General features: G+C 29.4%; 1 protein-coding gene across 1 annotated transcript; it reads right to left on the bottom strand.

Moving 5' to 3' along the window:
* Positions 1-13,275: 13,275 nt before the first annotated feature.
* LOC107843661 (cytochrome P450 94C1) lies at positions 13,276-15,816 on the bottom strand. The gene has a single exon (XM_016688021.2). It carries the CDS (start codon positions 15,320-15,322, stop codon positions 13,832-13,834), a length of 1,491 nt encoding a protein of 496 aa, XP_016543507.2. The 5' UTR covers positions 15,323-15,816; the 3' UTR covers positions 13,276-13,831.
* Positions 15,817-18,323: the final 2,507 nt, after the last annotated feature.

The following is an 18,323-nucleotide window of genomic DNA, read 5'->3' as shown; positions in this document are numbered from 1 at the left end:
TAATGATCATATTTCCCCCCATGGTTTTAGTTAAATTTAACAATTAGAGTTTATTAAATATTTTACGAAAAAACATGCTTATATTTGACAAATATAAAGAACCAACATTTCTTCAAAATATATCTAAGAGATCATTTTATATCTATTCCTAAGTATAAAATGTCATTCTTGTCATTCTCCACCTTATTTTAACCAAAAAATTATAATCAGATCGTGAAAGGCTGTTAAAAGAGATCATACCAAAATCACACAAGTAATAGATTATAATATAATGTCAATTTAAACTGTTTATATGAGGTACATTAATTCCATGACCATAATATTATAATATTTACTAATTACTATCATTACATGATCATCAATCTTCATTAACTGACCTTTCGGCCTATTAAACGACTCATCAACAAATTAATAAACTAATTTTGGTTCCGTACTTGGTGCAAGTTGCAAGATTATTAATTTTGTTAAACATGATTATGATTTAAAATATTATTTAGGAATATTACTGAACAATATATTTGCATTTTTCATTTGTGTACTGTGCCTTCGAACAAGTTTCTACTTTATCCTACATTTCAAAATTGTCAGTCATGTTTCGATTTTGAAGAGTTAATTTGATTAATTTTTAAAGATAAATTAGATTAGATTATTCGCTATTTTAACATCAAAATTTGAATCTTAAAAAATTATCCCAAAAGTATTATAAGCTGTAATTTTTCTCATAATTCGTATGATTAAAAAAATCCATTCTAAAATGTATGTTGGTTAAAGTTTATATCGTCTGGCTCTCAAATAGAGAATTGTGATAAGTATTTTGAGAAATAAAAAAGAAGTGGGAAACTTCGATTGATTATTACTCCCCCCGTCTGATATCAAAATCAAATATCATCACATAAATTAGCTAGGATGAACAGAGTATCGAAAGCCATTCACCGAGAGTCGAAGTTCATGAGTTGACGGGGATTTGGCTTGGACCCCTACCATGTATCTATGTTTGATTCTTCATAAAAATTTTCAGATCATTCGGGAAGTTACAACCAGGGGCGAACCTAGGGTTAATTTTCGAATGCTCTGGTACATGTTAAATCCAACACAGACTAGCTATAATTATATAAAAAATATATAAAAATTTGTATAAGACTTATAAATGCACTCAGTAAACCAAAAAGATATATATGTGCTTTAATTTCTAGACAGAACTTTAAAGCTTCCGACATTAATATGTGGGTTTGCACCTCCCAAACACTCTCACGATCCATAACTTCCGGGTCCGCCACTAGTTACAATGATGATGACATACAGTTGAGATTTGTGGCTCTGTGAATGAAAATTTTTAACGACATGTTAGTACAATATTTCTGACAAAGAGTGTCACAATATATATAGGCCAAATACATCGACAGGCCCCTTTACTTGGCACGATCTTTCACTTTGGCATCTCAAGTGGACGGTATTCATTTTAGGCATCTAAATCAACCATTAACTGTGTCCTTTTGACACTTTTTTTATAATCAGCTGATTTTATCAAGTGTGTGTAATACACACGTTTGCTGACATGACGTACGACCAATTAAAAAACGGCATGTGGCGGTCTTTTGTAAAATAATAATTTTAAATATATTATAATTTAGAAAATCAATTTTTAAATAGTTAACTTAAATTTTAAATAAAAAATTATTAAATAAACAACCCCACCCCCAATATCATCTTCTCCAAGTACCCTCACCCCACCCCCAATATCATCTTCTCCAAGTACCTCCACCCCATCACCACCCCAAGATTACCTTCTCCAAATACCCTACCTTTTGCTGCAACATCCCCCCTCCCCTCCTCCTACCACTACCCACAAATTAATGTTGCAGCAACGCAGTCCTCCACCTCAATCATCTTCTCCAATACCTCATTACGAAAATTGTTTTCTTCAAAACTTCTTCAGATTTCGTCATTGACGATGGTCATAACTGAATGCAATATATAGCAAAATCATCATGGTGATGTCACTTTTCTCTTTTACTTTGTTCAAAATACAGTAAATTTGAGCAACTCATTACTGCAATAACGACATATCCATAAATGGGTCTGCGAAATAATAAATTTGGGTCGAAAAATTCATTACGGGTTTTCATTGAAATTTTTAGCTCTAAAGAATGAGGCTTCGGAGAAATTAAATTTTTTTGTAATTGGTGTTGCCCATCTCTGCCTTGCCAATGAATTCACCATTGATGACCAAGAAAAAAACTTTCAATGTTGAAATATCTACCAAAAAATAATAATGAACAAAATGGTATAAAAAAAAAAAAATGAGGCTTCGGAGAAATTGAATATTTTTGTAAAAGGTGTTGCTCATCTCTTCCTTGCCATTGAATTCACCATTGATGACCAAGAAAAAAACTTTCAATGTTAAAATATCTACCCAAAAATAGTAATAAACAAAATGGTCAAAAAAGATTAAGAAGAAGCATAGTTTTTTATTTTTTTTTCCAGATAAATAAGAAGCTTCATGCGCTCATAGCGAGTGTGTAAACTCGCCATGCCATTTCAGCGAAAAATGACACACTTATAGCTACTTGAGGCACCAAAAGTGAACAACGTCCACTTGAGGTGCCAAAGTGAAAGATCGTACCAAGTTCAGAGGGCTGTCAATGGATTTGGCGCGATATATATATATATATATATGTAGGACTAACAAATGAGACAAAACATGCAACATGTTTTATTTGTATAAAAAGAGATAGGACCATAAAAATATCAAAGAGTAGGGCACATCATGAAAGTTGAGTGAGTGGATTATTAGCTTCTGTTGGAGAAGGTATATATATTCGAATCTAAAAGAAAATTGACAAGAGTTATGTGTTTTGTTTTACCCCTTTTGATTTATTGTTAGTCTTTTTCAACTTTATTCACTAAATTAACATGAGAACTTATATAAATTATAATGCACATATTATTATATGCGCATATATATATACCAAGTGTATACTAAGTGTATACACTTCCTGCAGCTCAACAACTCGCAAAGTCAAGACCTCCGGCGACCTCTCTTCTATGACAATGTGACTCACAAATGAAGGGGTCCCTAGGAGATTCGAGAGTATCTGTATACACTATCTGGTCCCGATTTAGGATTTTCAATCATCATCATCAATCTAGTCCGTCCAGTATCAGAGAGATGTATTTATTATACAATAAGTGCACAGACTCGAATCGTGACTAAAGATTGCAAGTGTGTAAATCCATTGCCCGAGATCAACTCCATGACTAAATCATATTATAGAGTAGAAAGTGTCAGAATCTCTCTCAATCAAAGTAAATGATAGTGATAAAAGAATGAATGAACCATGGACCGGAATCAATCTCGGTCAAATTCCAAGATATCATCTTTCGTTCAAAAGCCCATAAATCATCAAATACACACACACACCATGAAGGAAAAAGAAATACCCAGCTTGTTTCAGTACTGTTCGTTTAGTCGAGAATATATCAAGAATAATATAATCTCTCTATATTTATTCAAAGAGAAGAAATAAAATTTGCAGATACTTCATATGCTCTGAATTCCACCTATAGAATTACACAAGATTTAATATTATTGTGTTGTTTTACCTTTATGTATTTGATGGACAATATGCTACGGTCTAGTTTTGTACAATATACTCGACATACGAGTCTGATTCACCTCTATGTTCACTACTAGAAACGAAGGTTTTGTTTCATTGTGAATAAATGAAATATTTTGTGTTATAAAATATGATTTTTTTTCATCACATTTCTCCTGAACCAACTTATTGAGAAAATATATGATGGAAGAAAAATTTTCATTGAAATACTGGAAGCCTACTAATTTTTTGTATGAAAACATTATTATTTTTTCTTTTCTTACTAATTTAATCAAAATATACGTAAGAATATCCACGGAATATTGTTAAGTAAAAAAAATATATCAGTGAGAAAATAATGAGTTTTTAGTAGTGACTCAATGAAGAAAATGAAAAATACTCACATATTCTATAGATAATAAAATATAATGGAACTATGGAAGTCATAACTAGATGATCTTGAAAGGTCACCTGCGAAATACATTTTTAGTGAAGCTAACACTCTGACTAATTATTTTTTAAAATCTAAATATAGTTATATTAATGTTAATTACAATTGTCTTACTATATGTTTTACTTCCCTACTTTCACTAATATATATATATATATATGACTATCATGTTAATAATAACCCTTGAAATACGGTGCAAACAAAAAGGGTCATATTTCGTAACCACTAGTTAATGTATAAAATTATTTTTTCTTCAACCGAAAGAATTACTACTATTAGTAAGAGTGAAGAAGTAGACAGCTCTTTGTCAATATGTCTGATTGTTTACCTGCTTCAACTGCTCCATGATTTTACTATATTATTCCTAATTAATTATTTTAAGTCATTTATATATAAGAAAATTAATAATACTTAATTAAAAAAAAGAATAAAATAAACATTTATGACATGTCTATTTGAGCTGCTTCAATCGTGTTTTATATATAAAAGTTGTATCGATCTAACTAACTAAATAAATTAAAATATATAGTAATAGGTTATATATATATGTCCCTTATGCTAAAATCCAATCAACAATAAATTCCAATATTATCAAACATTACATTAAGCATAATTTAACGTCAACATATATAAAATGTCATTCGTCATACCTACCAGCACGTTGCAAAAATGATAATTTGTCACAAAAAAATATAGTTGAGCCACGTAGGGTCGAGCGGATTCATATTAACTTCTTCAGCGAAAAATTATAATGTTTATACATGATTAAATTATTTTTTATGTATATATATAGTATATGTCGTTAAATCTCTTTCGACTTCTTCATATATTTAATTCTTTACATTTTAATTTTTCTTTTTGTGTGTGAAAATCCTGACTCCACTACTGTTATGCTGATGGACAAGTGCTTCTTGAGGACCAACACTCTAAGGTGCCTCATCATGACGCTGAGATGATCTCTCTTTCATAATACATCTTGACTAATAATCATGACCCAAAGTGAAGAAACACGTAATTAACGTTATAAAAAAGCTGTTTGTACATTATTATTATTATTATTATTATTTGTGAAAGTAAGAAATCTTATTAAACACCAACCATCCACATTACAACAGAAACTCAAAACAGAACCTCAAACCAAGCTCAACTACCTAGATCGTTAACATTTTCTTCTTAGCATTGTCCCTATCACCTATACAACTTGTTTATCCATTCTATATCTCGTCTATATTTTTGTGCTCTATCGTAGCTCTGTATTCTGTATTTACATTCATGTCTCACTCGTTGACATATAAGCCTAGGACTCGGTACACTTGAATGCCTATATACATTAATTAATTTGTATATAGTGCATGTTATAGTGTTGTAATGTACTTAAAAATACCTGTGATATGATATGACACCAACTTCTTCTATGATTTTATTTTATATAAAAATGATTAACCATCAAAAGCAAAAGGAGAAGAAATAATGCCCTCCCTTGACAAGAAAGTTTAAAACTTTAAATTCCACCTAACGATCTCAATTGTCCTAACTCCTACCTATATTCAATGTGGAGTAACTCTTTTATGATTTTATATGGAAAAAATAATCATACGTGTAGCTAGAATTTTGGTTACGAATCTATAATATATTAAAAGTGTGAAAATCCTTAAAAAAGTGATTTGAACTTTTTACCCTTCATTAAAAGACCCCGCTTAAACAAAATTGTCTTTTCATTATTTTTCTCAATTTATTATTTAATTAATTTCATAATATTTGACTCATAAAATATATAGGATTAGATTAAATATGGTAAGACTTTTGATTAAATTAGGAGTGTGCTAAAATATATATATGGTAAAAATTCTAAATACGCGTAAAAAATTATATTTTCACATTATAGGTCTTCAATTTTCATTAGGAGTGTTTGCATATTTTGGTACATATTTTCAAGCATGCATTCAATCCGAGTTTGTGTAAGAATTCAATCCGAGTACTTTAATTTTGTTTGCATATTTTCAAGAATTATAGTAGGAGTTTTATTTTGGTACATGAGTAGTTTTTAGGCAAAATATTTTTAAAAAATTCTTTTTGATCTGTAAAATCATATATGTGTCCTAATAATTTTCGAAAAAACATAAAAGAGTGTCGGTCTCTTTTTTGGTTACATATAGGAGTCCTCTTTAGGTGTATCGTTTATGAATCTTTTTATTTGTCTATTTAAAGACACTTCTGTAAAAAGAATTAATTATAAGTTTCAAAATTTTACCATTTTTTGCACGATTAATTCGATATGACTTGAAAATATTATTTCAAGAGCATTTTTTTCATCCCGTCTTAAGAAATGAATTGTTGAAATGAACGAGTTGCCAAATTCAAATATTATACGGCATAGTATGATGAGATAGAAGGTAAGTTTGGTGTTGATTCATTTTTTTTTTCCTGTTGATTAAAGTTCTTGAAATAAGTGTTTTAACAATAAAGATCAAAATTGTTAGTCTATACTTTTTTTTTTGTATGTTGACATAAATAGGAACGTAATCCTTAGATCTTATAAAATATTTCAAAGTTTGATTAATTTAGGAGGAAAGTTTTATTTATGATCCAACTTCATTTAATTTAGGAACGTACAATAGACAAAAAAATTTACTTATTATTTTTTAAATAAGTATTATCATAATATTTAGAACGTTGATTTAAAATAAATATTTTTAATAGTTGAAACTTTAAATAAAAAATTAGGGATACTATCCATGAAAATACCTGAAATTTAACCAAATTTTTAATGGAGCATATTGAACTTTGCGGGAGTCCTATTATCCCCTATACTTTTTTTAGTGAAATTAATTCACCCCCGGACTTTTTTAAAGTGGAATTAATCCCCCCGAAATGTTATACCCAGATTTTACGCTAGGAGGTGCAGTACATGCGCTGTTTCTTCTCCACTTTATCAGTTTTTAATATTTTTTCACCATTTTAACCATATTAAAGATTGCACAACTCAAATTCCTCCTACAAATCAAATTCCAAATGATTCCATTGAGTCAATTTCAAATTCCAAGTCCAATATTATCACTCCAAAAGTTTTCAAATTCAATTATAAAAAAAGTTTCTTCATATTTGAATTTCAAATTCCAAGTTCCAATTATGCCAACTCAATGGAATCTTTTATTGAGTTTCAAATTCCAAGTTTCAATTTCGCCAACTCAATGGAATGGAATTTCAATTTCAAGTTCCAAGTCCCAAGTTTTAATTACGCCAAATTTCAATTTCAATTGAATGGAATCTTCCATTAATCTTCAAGAATGGAAACTGAAATGGAATCTTCAAGAATTCAATTTCAATTCAACAATGGAACAACCATTGTTGAAGAAAAGAAAGAAAGAAGAAGAGAGAAGAGAGGAGAAAAAGAATGAAAAAATAAATAAAAAATATAAAACTCTTAAAAATTAGAAAATTGAGAGCTGTTTGGCAAAAAAAAAAGTTTTTAACATTTTTAACGCCTTCACGCGCTCAATGCGCGTGACTTGCACGCAATGGTCAAAGTGGCAAATATATGCCATTAAAATATGAAAATAAAAGTCTGGGGAGGTAATAGAACCCCCGCAAAGTTCAGTATGCTCAACTAAAAATTCGGTCAAAGTTCAGGTATTTTCATGGGTATTATCCCAAAAAATTACAAAATATACATATTCGACAACCTATCCTCCCATAAAATTCTCATAACTATTACTCCTAAAACTTTTGAAAACGTTAAGTATTAGTAATTAAAGTTACTCGTTTTCTTCTATTTTTTCATAATTATATTATTTTCTGAGTTTTATTTTAGAAGACTCACCCCCCACCCCTACCCCCACCCCTTTTTTATTATTATCTTTTAATATTCTGATTCTATCTTTAGAAAAAACAAAATTTATTTAAAAATATTAGTAATAATATATGAGGTTTGAAGTTTAATACATCATAATTCACGTTAGAGTATCACATTTATGGTAGCTTTAATTAAATGAGAAAATAAAATTATAAAAAAGTTAAAATATGAATTTACATTATATATGTAGTGAAAATTAATTAATTAGTAAAAGTTTGTTTGGTAGAAGGAAAATTTCATGATTTGGTGATCCAATTGAATTAAGAAAAGGTATATATAAAAGTATGAAAGAAGAAGAAAAAACAAAGGATAAAACCCTTATTTCAATTGTTTTGTTTTATTTTATTTAATTTTTTGTGAATAATTTATGAAGAAAAAAAAATACCATGTTTAGATACTTCTTGTTTTTTAGGAAAAGCCTTAAAATTTTATAAATTGAAAATTCTTTCTTTTTACAACAATATACTAGTATCGACTAGATAGTTTTTGAATTATTTAATAATTTTTCTTTGTTATCACGAAGGTTCCTTTATTTTTCACACAATATCTCAATTTCAATAACATGCTCAAATTAAAAGATCAACAAAAGTGTACTAAAATCAAAAAGGATGGTGGAGACCATTGTGTTTAAAATATATGGGAAGAAGAATTAGTTTTAAAATCAGGTCTTCTTTCTCTAGATTAATGATTTCCTCTTAAATTATTAAAAACAATAGTATTTAAAGGTAACCCAAAAAAAAAATTTAGCTCCTAAATCTAAACTCTTAAAATTCGTATTGTTGATTTAGGATTAAAAAACTCTTTTTAAATAGTTAATCGTAATAATATTGTATTTTGGCGTGCGTCCTAAAAATTTTATGTCAAGTTTTTTAATTTTTCGATATGTATAACTTTTCAAAGTAGAGCATTCTTTTTTATTGTCTTTGTAAAGTTATTAAAGTTTCTTACCTTCTTCACAATAATATTCTTGTGTAGGTGAATGCATGTGAAGACAGATTCATGTGGAGCATGTGACTGAGACTTCGCGTCAATTATAATGCATTTGAAGGAATGTTTTTTCTTAATTTTGTTCTCATTCATATTGGTCCTATTTATACTATTAAGGGCGAAGCAACCCAAATGTTGCACCCTAGATGGCGAAAGTTCAGTAGTCGAAAGCATCAATAGCTTAGGCTCTGATTCGAGTAACATAAGGCACGTGGAATTCCGTGTGAATCAGCAAGGACCACCTTGCAAGTCTAAATACTCCTGGATGACTGATAGTGAAGTAGTATCGTGAGGGTAAAGAACCCCCCGGAGTGAAATAGAACATGAAAGTGTAAGCTCCTAAGCAGTGGGAGGAGTTAGGACTCTGATTGTGTGCCTGTTGAAGAGTGAGCTGGTGATTCATAGGCGGGAGTTAGTTAAGAGAATCCACCGGAGTATAGCGAAAGCGCGTTTTCATAGGGCAATTGTCACTGTTTATGAATCTGAACCTGGGATGATCTATCCATGCCCGGGATGAAGCTTGGGTTTTACAAATATTTTATTTTCATATTTAACGAATGATAGAATATGCTACTAGTAGACGTGGTCATTAAACTGAAGAGCTAAGATAAGTTTCAAAGTTCACAAATGTAGAAAAAGATTTTATTTAGTGTTTGAAGTTAACTATTGTTAATTATAATATTTAAAATAATTTTATTTTTTATATATATTTTTATTGATTGATATGAGACAAATGTGCAAAGTACATACACTAATTAATTTGAATGTTTTTATTAAACTAAATGTGAAGCTAAATTTATGTATCTATTAGCAACCATGTATTTTTATTGAGAATGGAGGTAATTGTATGATATGTGTTACCAAGACTTGAAGGTAACATCTATAAAGTAATGATTAGACCAGTTATGTTGTAATGATCAAGAACTCGCATGTTTAAAATATCAAAGTATAGCTAAAATGAGGATATTAAGATGTATGTGCGGGCATACTAGGAGAAATAGAGTTAGGAACAAGGATATTTCAGAGAAGGTGAGAGTGGCGCTTTCGATGATCAAGGTGAGAGGCAAAATTGAGATAGTTCAAACATATAAATAAAAGACATTTAGATGTCCAATCCACCTATCAAACGTTGTATAACTTATACATAGTTTAAGTTATACATGTATAATTGTCTAAATTTCCTTCAATTTCGATAAAAAATGTAATCCTAAGAATAAAAATAACTCTGTTAAACACAAAGTACTTTTATAAAAAAAATAATAAAAATTAGTACCATTTAGAGTGTCTAAACAATGATAGTCATTAGTTCGAACATTTTTGTATACATGTAATTTTTCTCCTTAGTTATTTGTGTGACGGTAATTTATCATGTTCCTCTTTAATTAACTACACTTCTTATCTTCAAAATTTTGCGGCATATTTTAAAGTTTTTTGTACTTAATAAAATAACATACAAATAATAATTTATTATTATATATATTTATTCTTAATTAACATTTGATACACGTGCAACGCACGTAATCTAAACTAGTTTTATAAAATCTAACAGTTTTGATCAAAATTTGTATTTATATTAAAAATTTATTTAATATGTATAAATAATCATACGTGTAGCTAGAATTTCGGTTACGAATTTTATAAAATCTAACATACGAACTTTATAAAATCTAACAGTATAAATAAAAATTTGTATTTATATTAAAAAAATTTATTTAATATGCATAAATAATTTATATAAAAATTAATAAATATATCTTTTTGAGAATCTAAAAATCATTCTCAAAATTTTAGATTCGTTTCTATTTGTCTAACGTAAATGTACATACAATCTAAACAGTAGCTAAAATACAGGCTTTTTCTTGTTTTATTTGATGGGATGGTAAAGAAAACAAACAAGAAACTGAGACCGCCACTTTTGAAAATGACATAGTTTCTATCAATAATTCAGAAGCGGATTCAGTATTTAAAATTTATCAAATTTCTTTATTAACACGTCCTAGTAATAATAATCTCCGAGTTTACGGTCAAATACATTAGAATTTAATAATAGATTTCTCTACACTGTATATAACATGAAAGCAAAAATTACTGAATTTAGGTGAATTCGTACCCCGACTTCTATATCCCCCCATAACCATTAACTAGTGAAACGTTAATTCTATATTTGTTGAATTATCTTCTATGTGCACTTAAGATAACTTGAGTTATTTAATTTTATAAGACACGCTAAACAAATATATTATTTAATTTGGCAGATAATATACGTGGATAAATTTGCTCTTCTTCATTTTCCTTTTATATTTTTCCTCTGATAATCGTTTAGCTTGAGCTATTTCTTAACCAGATGATAATTAAGCAAAACTAGTTACCATTATCCAGATAAGATGATCAACAACTACGTATAAAATTAAATAGAGTCAACTAGATTATGTAAGATTTTAAAATTATATTTGTGACCTTAATTCAACGAATTAAAAGAATAGTAGGTAAAACTTGTCATGAAAACAAAAACTTGAAGTTAAAATGCTTTAAAGACCTAGATGCAACTAAGTAAGATATCATCTTACCGCTAAAGACATATTTTTTAAATACATAAAAGTATACTTTCTTCAATTATTTAAATATTAGATGAGATGATCACATATTTTAATGTAATATTTGATCAAATAAAGGTTGCATTTTAAACATAAAAAGGAATTGAACACACCCGCTAATAGGCGTAACATATTCATTCTCTCCACTTTTTTGCTGCAGCCATAAAAATAAAAAAAAATAAGATTTCTATAACAATTTAAATTTTTAGATAAGATATCACACCTTTTAACACTTGCAGAGAAAAAGTTATATACTTATAAGCTTTTTCTTTCTCCCTAATTATTGTAAAATGGAAAGCTAGGGAACGATACATGACCTTTATAACTTAATTATGATATTTATAAATTGGATCAGAACATATTATGATAGGATGGACATAGAAATTCTTTTATATTTTTTAGTTAGAGATTTTGAATTTAAATTTTTGAGAATGAAACATTTTTGTGGGCAACGATTCTCCAAAAATGAGCTCTACAATGTGTATGTAAATTTTAATTTAATTTGAGACTTAATACGGATATCAAATATTGATTAAGAAATTAAAAGAAAAATTGACAAATTGATTTATACGGCGCCGAACTATGAGATGCCATTAGATAAATATTCTAGCACTTTCAATTAGACAAATTAAGATTAATTTTTTTCTTCTTCTTCACATTTCAGATAATACAACGTGTACAAATTTCTGCCTATAGTATAAATTATAATGATGTAGATTTTGATGTGAGGAGTTTTAACACTTCATTTTGTATTGAACACATGCAAATTGACACATTTAGATTGAATTATCAAGATGATCACATGAGCTGATTTAAATCTTTAATAGGTTTGAACTTGAGATTTTGGTTGAGTTGATTAAATACAAAAAAGATCATCGATGCTGTGAGATGAATGAGATTTCTAGCTTTATTTTTTATCAGAATGAATGAAGGCTATCTTTAATTAGTTTTACCTACGTAACATCAATCTAAATTAATTAGGTTAGCAAATACAAATATCGGATGATTTTAACATTAAAAATAAAGAGATAAAAGAAACTGAAACCTCACACTTTTTGAGTAAAAGAAAGGCTAGGAAATGGGATGGAGACTTTTCCATTTAAATGAATGAAAGAGTTGGAGACTTCATGGCCCATAAAATTCTCATTACAATTTCAGTTAGAAATTTGGAATACCATGCAAATTAGGAAAAATTCTTCTCCCTTGTCCTTTATTTTCCTTTGTTTTTTTTTTGTTGTGGTATCCGGATAATTTTCGATATATTGACTAAATTCAAGGGATATCTGTCACCTTCCACCAACAACATATATCAGGTAACTCTATACACAAAATTCAAACCCGAGACGTTAGGTTCTCAATCCACTAGGTCACACCTTTCTTCCTTGTAAATTTGTCTCCAACCACGCCCTAATTTCACCTCTAAGGTATTTTACATATTTTTTGTGATCGAGAAATCTATTTGAGATCATCAATCCTTAGATCAATCACAAACTCGAGGATAATGATTAGTTTCTCTATCCTCCTCTACTCCACTTATATGTCAGGCTTAATTCGTACACACACCTATGACTTAAGTAATAAGTAAGTCTTTCGGTTTTTTATTCTTGAACTACGTACTTCACGTTCTAAAGATGATTGGAGATTTACTTGCCAATCATATTTTTCAAAATCGTCAGAACGAAATTAACATACTAAAATCCAAAAAAAAAAAAAAACACAATTAGGTAAATATCTATGTACTAATTAATCTGATTGCAACTCTAACTAGATTTTCAGATGAGGTACAAAAGAAGGAAATAGAAGATGGAGTACATATAATTCATTGATGAAAAAAAAAGAAGATAATTTACAACATTTCAAGAAGCAACATGTATGTACTACTACAATATTTAAAGAAGCAATACACATATATCTTCTACATCAATTCAAGAAGCAATACATATGTAGAGAAACTTAGCTTAAACAAAATCTAGCTATAATCAAACATAATTTGTATAATAATGGAAAAAGAACTACTTGAAAAATCAAATACTATTTGGATATGCAATACCATTAAAAAAAAAAAAAACCTTACCTAAAGGAGGGAAAAACTTCTAACTTGATATCTGAGATAAGTTTCATCCTCCATGAAATGGTTCAATTCCACAAAAAAGAACTAATATTGGCCTTCCAAGATTAGGGTTGCTTGAATATGCTATACCACATATAGTTAAGCTACTACTTCAGCAAGAGCGAGTTCATCAGGTTCAACTGTATTACCTACTTTTGACTCGAATGATATATATACACATGGAATTCCTTTTGACTATATATAATCGATCAATGATCAGTCTGAATCCATGTATGCAACTTATGGACTTATTTCTCGCACTGACACTAGTAAGCCACCATTGAAAGAGGCCGTAAGGCCAGGAGAGAATCGAGGGTTGTGATGATATGGTTGAGCTAATTCGACATGAAATCGCCTTAGCAAAGAGAGAGCCACACTTTTAATCTCAACAAGTGCCATTTCTTTCCCCAAACACACCCTAGGTCCAGCTTGAAAAACTGGATACTTGAATGGATTTTCTTGGAAGAAAATACCATCTTTCAACCATCTTTCTGGCTTAAATTCCAAAGCATCGCAACCCCACAATTCTTCCATTCTTCCCATAGCATAAGGATGATAAGTAACCCTCGTACCCTTTTTCACAAAAGTACCATCAGGTAAAATATCATCTTCTAAACAAAACTTTGAATCAAATTGTATGGGAGGGTAAAGTCTCATACTTTCATAAATAGATGCTTGTAGATAGTGAAGCTCACTCATTTGTTCGTAGCTTGTAAAATCTTTATTCTGACCAAGGACTCTATCAGCTTCTTCTCTGATGGATTTAGCCACTTCTGGATGATTCGCGATCACATAGAAGAAGCTTGTCAGCGCGGATGCTATAGTATCCCTACCGGCTAGGAGAAAGCTTATGACAATATCTCTCAAATAAGTTTCATCACTTATCGATCCCATGAATCTTGATAGAAGATCCTTGTGATTTGAAAAACCTAATTTTCTCTTTTGCCTTATGACTTCTTGTGCTAGAATATTGATCACTTCTATAGCTTCCCTCAACTTTTTTTCACTTCCTATGTTTAAAAATCTCTTGATTTTCCAAACAATAGGGGAAGTAGTCATGGCCCTTTTAGCTGATAAATTTGACGCTAGGTCAAAGGAAAGAGCAAATTGTGAGATGGGTAGTGAAGATTCCAAACATTTCGGGTCCAATCCAAAAGAGAATCTACAAATACTATCAAATGAAAATCTTCTAAAAATATCTTGAAAATCAAGAACCCCAACTTGTTTATCATCTAAAAGTGGAAGTAACCTTTTGTCAATCTCATTTTTCACCACTTCAAATGCATATGATCTTATGGACACTTTCCCAAGTTCAAGACTCGACATTCTCTTTTGAAATTTCCATAAATCCCCATCAACATTAAATATTCCTCTACCAAGAAAGTCACCCAAGATAGTGGAGAAAGTTCTCCCCTTTGGGTAATTCTCAAATCTTGTTTTTAGCATGTACTCAACATTCTGAGGATTTGAAGTGATAATATTTCCAAGAACATGTATGTCTATTGTTCTTGTCGGTGATTTTTTAAGAAGATATGTGTACCAATCACACAAATTGATGAATTTTGAAGACCAACTTGTTGTGATATAAGCATGACAAATTTCACAATTGCACCAAAGTTTTATCCTCACTATATAGAAGATAAGAACAGAGAAAAAAGAAAATATTATCAAGATAAGAATAGAATAGACATGAAAAGACTTCAACCACCAGAAAGCTTCAAGATGATCCATTGGAAGAAAAATGGATGGATATCTTTGGGATAGTGGGAGAGAGATGAATTGAACCAAATTGATAATATTTGAATATTGTAATATAAGGATACACGTTCACACTTGCTCTCTTACAATAATAACAAATAATGGTAAGAAAAGGACACATTATATAATATTCTTATACTATAGTTTTTCCACTAACTATACTATTAAAGATACATAAATAATTGAACCAAAACAAACCAGAAACAAAAATAAAAATAAAAGTGAGAGCATAATTATCGCGTGGATTGAAGAACAAGACAGTTAGAAGACGCATCTTGTTTGAATCACGTATTGGAAGTTTGTGAACCCCATTTAATCACGTGTTTTTATTGTTTTTCTCATTATATTTATATGTAGTGTACCACCTGCTATTCCTCCATTCTTAACGAGAGATTTCAACTTCGAATTTGCGGTATGAAATTGCTTTGATGTCCGGCAGGGGGTATTTTAACCCCTAACTGAGATGTCTCGATGTGAATATGAATTAATCGGAGCCCAAAAAAACTATCAAACACCTGCTGAGAAATAAAGAGAAAAAAGTGATTTAATTTTGATTTTCATTTAACGAGCATATCGGACTCAAGTTAATATACGATAATAATTGAGTTCATATATAATCAAATATTTAATGGATTTTTAATACATATACTTCCTCCGTCTCATTTTATTTATCCCAAATTTTCTAACTTAATTTCTCATTTTACTTGTCATTTTTCATTAATCAAGACAAGATAATTTTTTTTCCTTCTTAGCCTTAGTATTAATTATTTTTTCTCCAAATTAAAATGTAAACATTATTTAATAGGGATACTATAATAAAATAATCATATTATTAATTATTTTTCTTAATTAATGTACAATATCACATTGGGAGGAGTAAATGTGACAGAAGAAGCATAAGGTAAGGCAAAAGTTATTGAGCTCACCCAATCTCATATTGTTGCATGCTAACTCGGCCATTGTCTCGTCCCTTTGAAGGAATAATATAATTTTAAAGTGTTAATATGCTACGTTTGATAAATTGGTTTTATTTGTCAAGAAAAATTGAAATTATCTTAAAAAGGTCATTTGTTATTCTTTTTCAAATCTAGTCAATTAGTGGGGTATTAATTTTCTTAATTGCTTAAAGAAAAATGACGGATAGTTTAGATAAATATTCCTACAATAAGATTATTAAATATTTCTTCAATTAAGGACGTACAAAAATTTCAAGACATATAAACGACGTTGTACTTTAGTACTGGAATTTGATATGTAGTTATGTACCTGTTGTGCAAGTATACATACCTTTTCAAACAGGGGTGAATATAGCTTTTTTTTTTTAAATACGAATTCATCTAAATTCATAATTTTCAACACAATAATACAGATATATGCATAAAAATATACTATATATATATATATTAAGAAATATTATATTTCAACCAATACATGTAATAGTATAATGAGTTCAATACTAAAAATCTTGAATTCATTCTTTAATTACACAAGTATAACACACGAAGATTCAATTTTACTTTTGTGACGCTCAGAAGATAGTGATATAGTACAACTTTATTGTCAAAAGTTAGTCCAAGTCTTACTATTTGGACTTGATAAAAATGTCTTTAAATTGAAGAATGTATAATTTTTAGGACCTTTTTGGTAATAGATTTTTCAATTAGTTTTTTGAAAAAAAAAAAAACTTGGCAAATAATATTTGGTTATATACTTTTATCACTATTTTACAAATATTTTTAACAAATAATTCAAATTCCTATATACTAGAAAAATTAGTATTTGGGCCAATTTTATTTTTTGTGAACTTTTGAAAGCGAAATATGTTTTGAAAAATAACATAACATACACCTTAACTTACCTTATTTACCCAAATTCACACACTTAATAAGTACAACAACAACAACAAACCCAGTGTATTCCCACTTTGTGGGGTCTGGGGGGGGTAAGATGTACGCAGTCCATACCTCTACCTCTGATGAAGTAGAAAGGCTGTATCGGGAGCTAATTCTGTATCTAGAAAAAAATATATCGAAAGCTAATTATGTATCTCTATGAAGGGAAAAAAACATATCTATGTTGGATGCATTGGAGCTAATTATGCATTTCAACAGACCCAAATTTGAGATTTCAGTAATTATACAAAATGTTGAAATTTTCTATAATTAAGCTCCAAATTGTCGGAATTTATGTTATTTTTTCAAACTATCCCAAATGTAATCAAATATATTATATTGTCAAACTTCACTAATATCTTCACTCAAAAATAACTTATCAAAAATATTTAGAAATCTATAATCAAACGCTAGGTTAATCGTCTTGCATTATGGCCCATGGGCGTGTTCAGTGTTATACGAAGAATTTATTTTTTTTGGTTGTATTTGATATGTAATTAAGCAAAAAACATTTAATATAATTTAGACAAATATCATGATAGGTGAGATGACAGGTAGAGATGCGGGGTGATGGGGATGAGTGCTAGGGTGGAGTGAAAATGAGATATATTAAAAGGCATAGAGAATACAATTACCGTGAAATATCAATTGCGGAATTTTTCTTCTCTACTAACGATAGAAAAAATTATCCTTCTTAAATCTTGAATAAATATTTTTTTCTAACTTGAAAAACTGGTTTTCAGCGAGCACACCCTATAACTTTTATATTTAATTTTTATGTCTAAAAAATATGTGACTAGCACACAGAAAAAACAAAAGAGGGAACAGGTCACATATAAGGTATGATATAAAACGAACAAGATGAATAATAAAGCCAGACAAAGTGGTAGTTTAATCAGAACCCTTAATATTCTCATGCTATAAAAAATATTTGTGGCTGCAGATAAATTGATTCTTTTGGAACTGAAAACTATGGGCTATCAATGCCTGAATTCGAGTTATTATAGGTTGATATTCAGGGACGGAGCTACCCTTTGTCGAAGAGTTTCGAACCCTTTTCGCTGAAAAATTATGCTATATAT

Source organism: Capsicum annuum, chromosome 10, assembly GCF_002878395.1.
Source record: "Capsicum annuum cultivar UCD-10X-F1 chromosome 10, UCD10Xv1.1, whole genome shotgun sequence".
Lineage (NCBI taxonomy): Eukaryota > Viridiplantae > Streptophyta > Magnoliopsida > Solanales > Solanaceae > Capsicum > Capsicum annuum.
This window is presented reverse-complemented; position numbering and strand designations above follow the sequence as displayed.

Coding starts and splice junctions, on each gene's coding strand:
- LOC107843661 (XM_016688021.2), bottom strand. CDS start 15,322: ATGGATCATCTTGAAGCTTTCTGGTGGTTGAAGTCTTTTCATGTCTAT.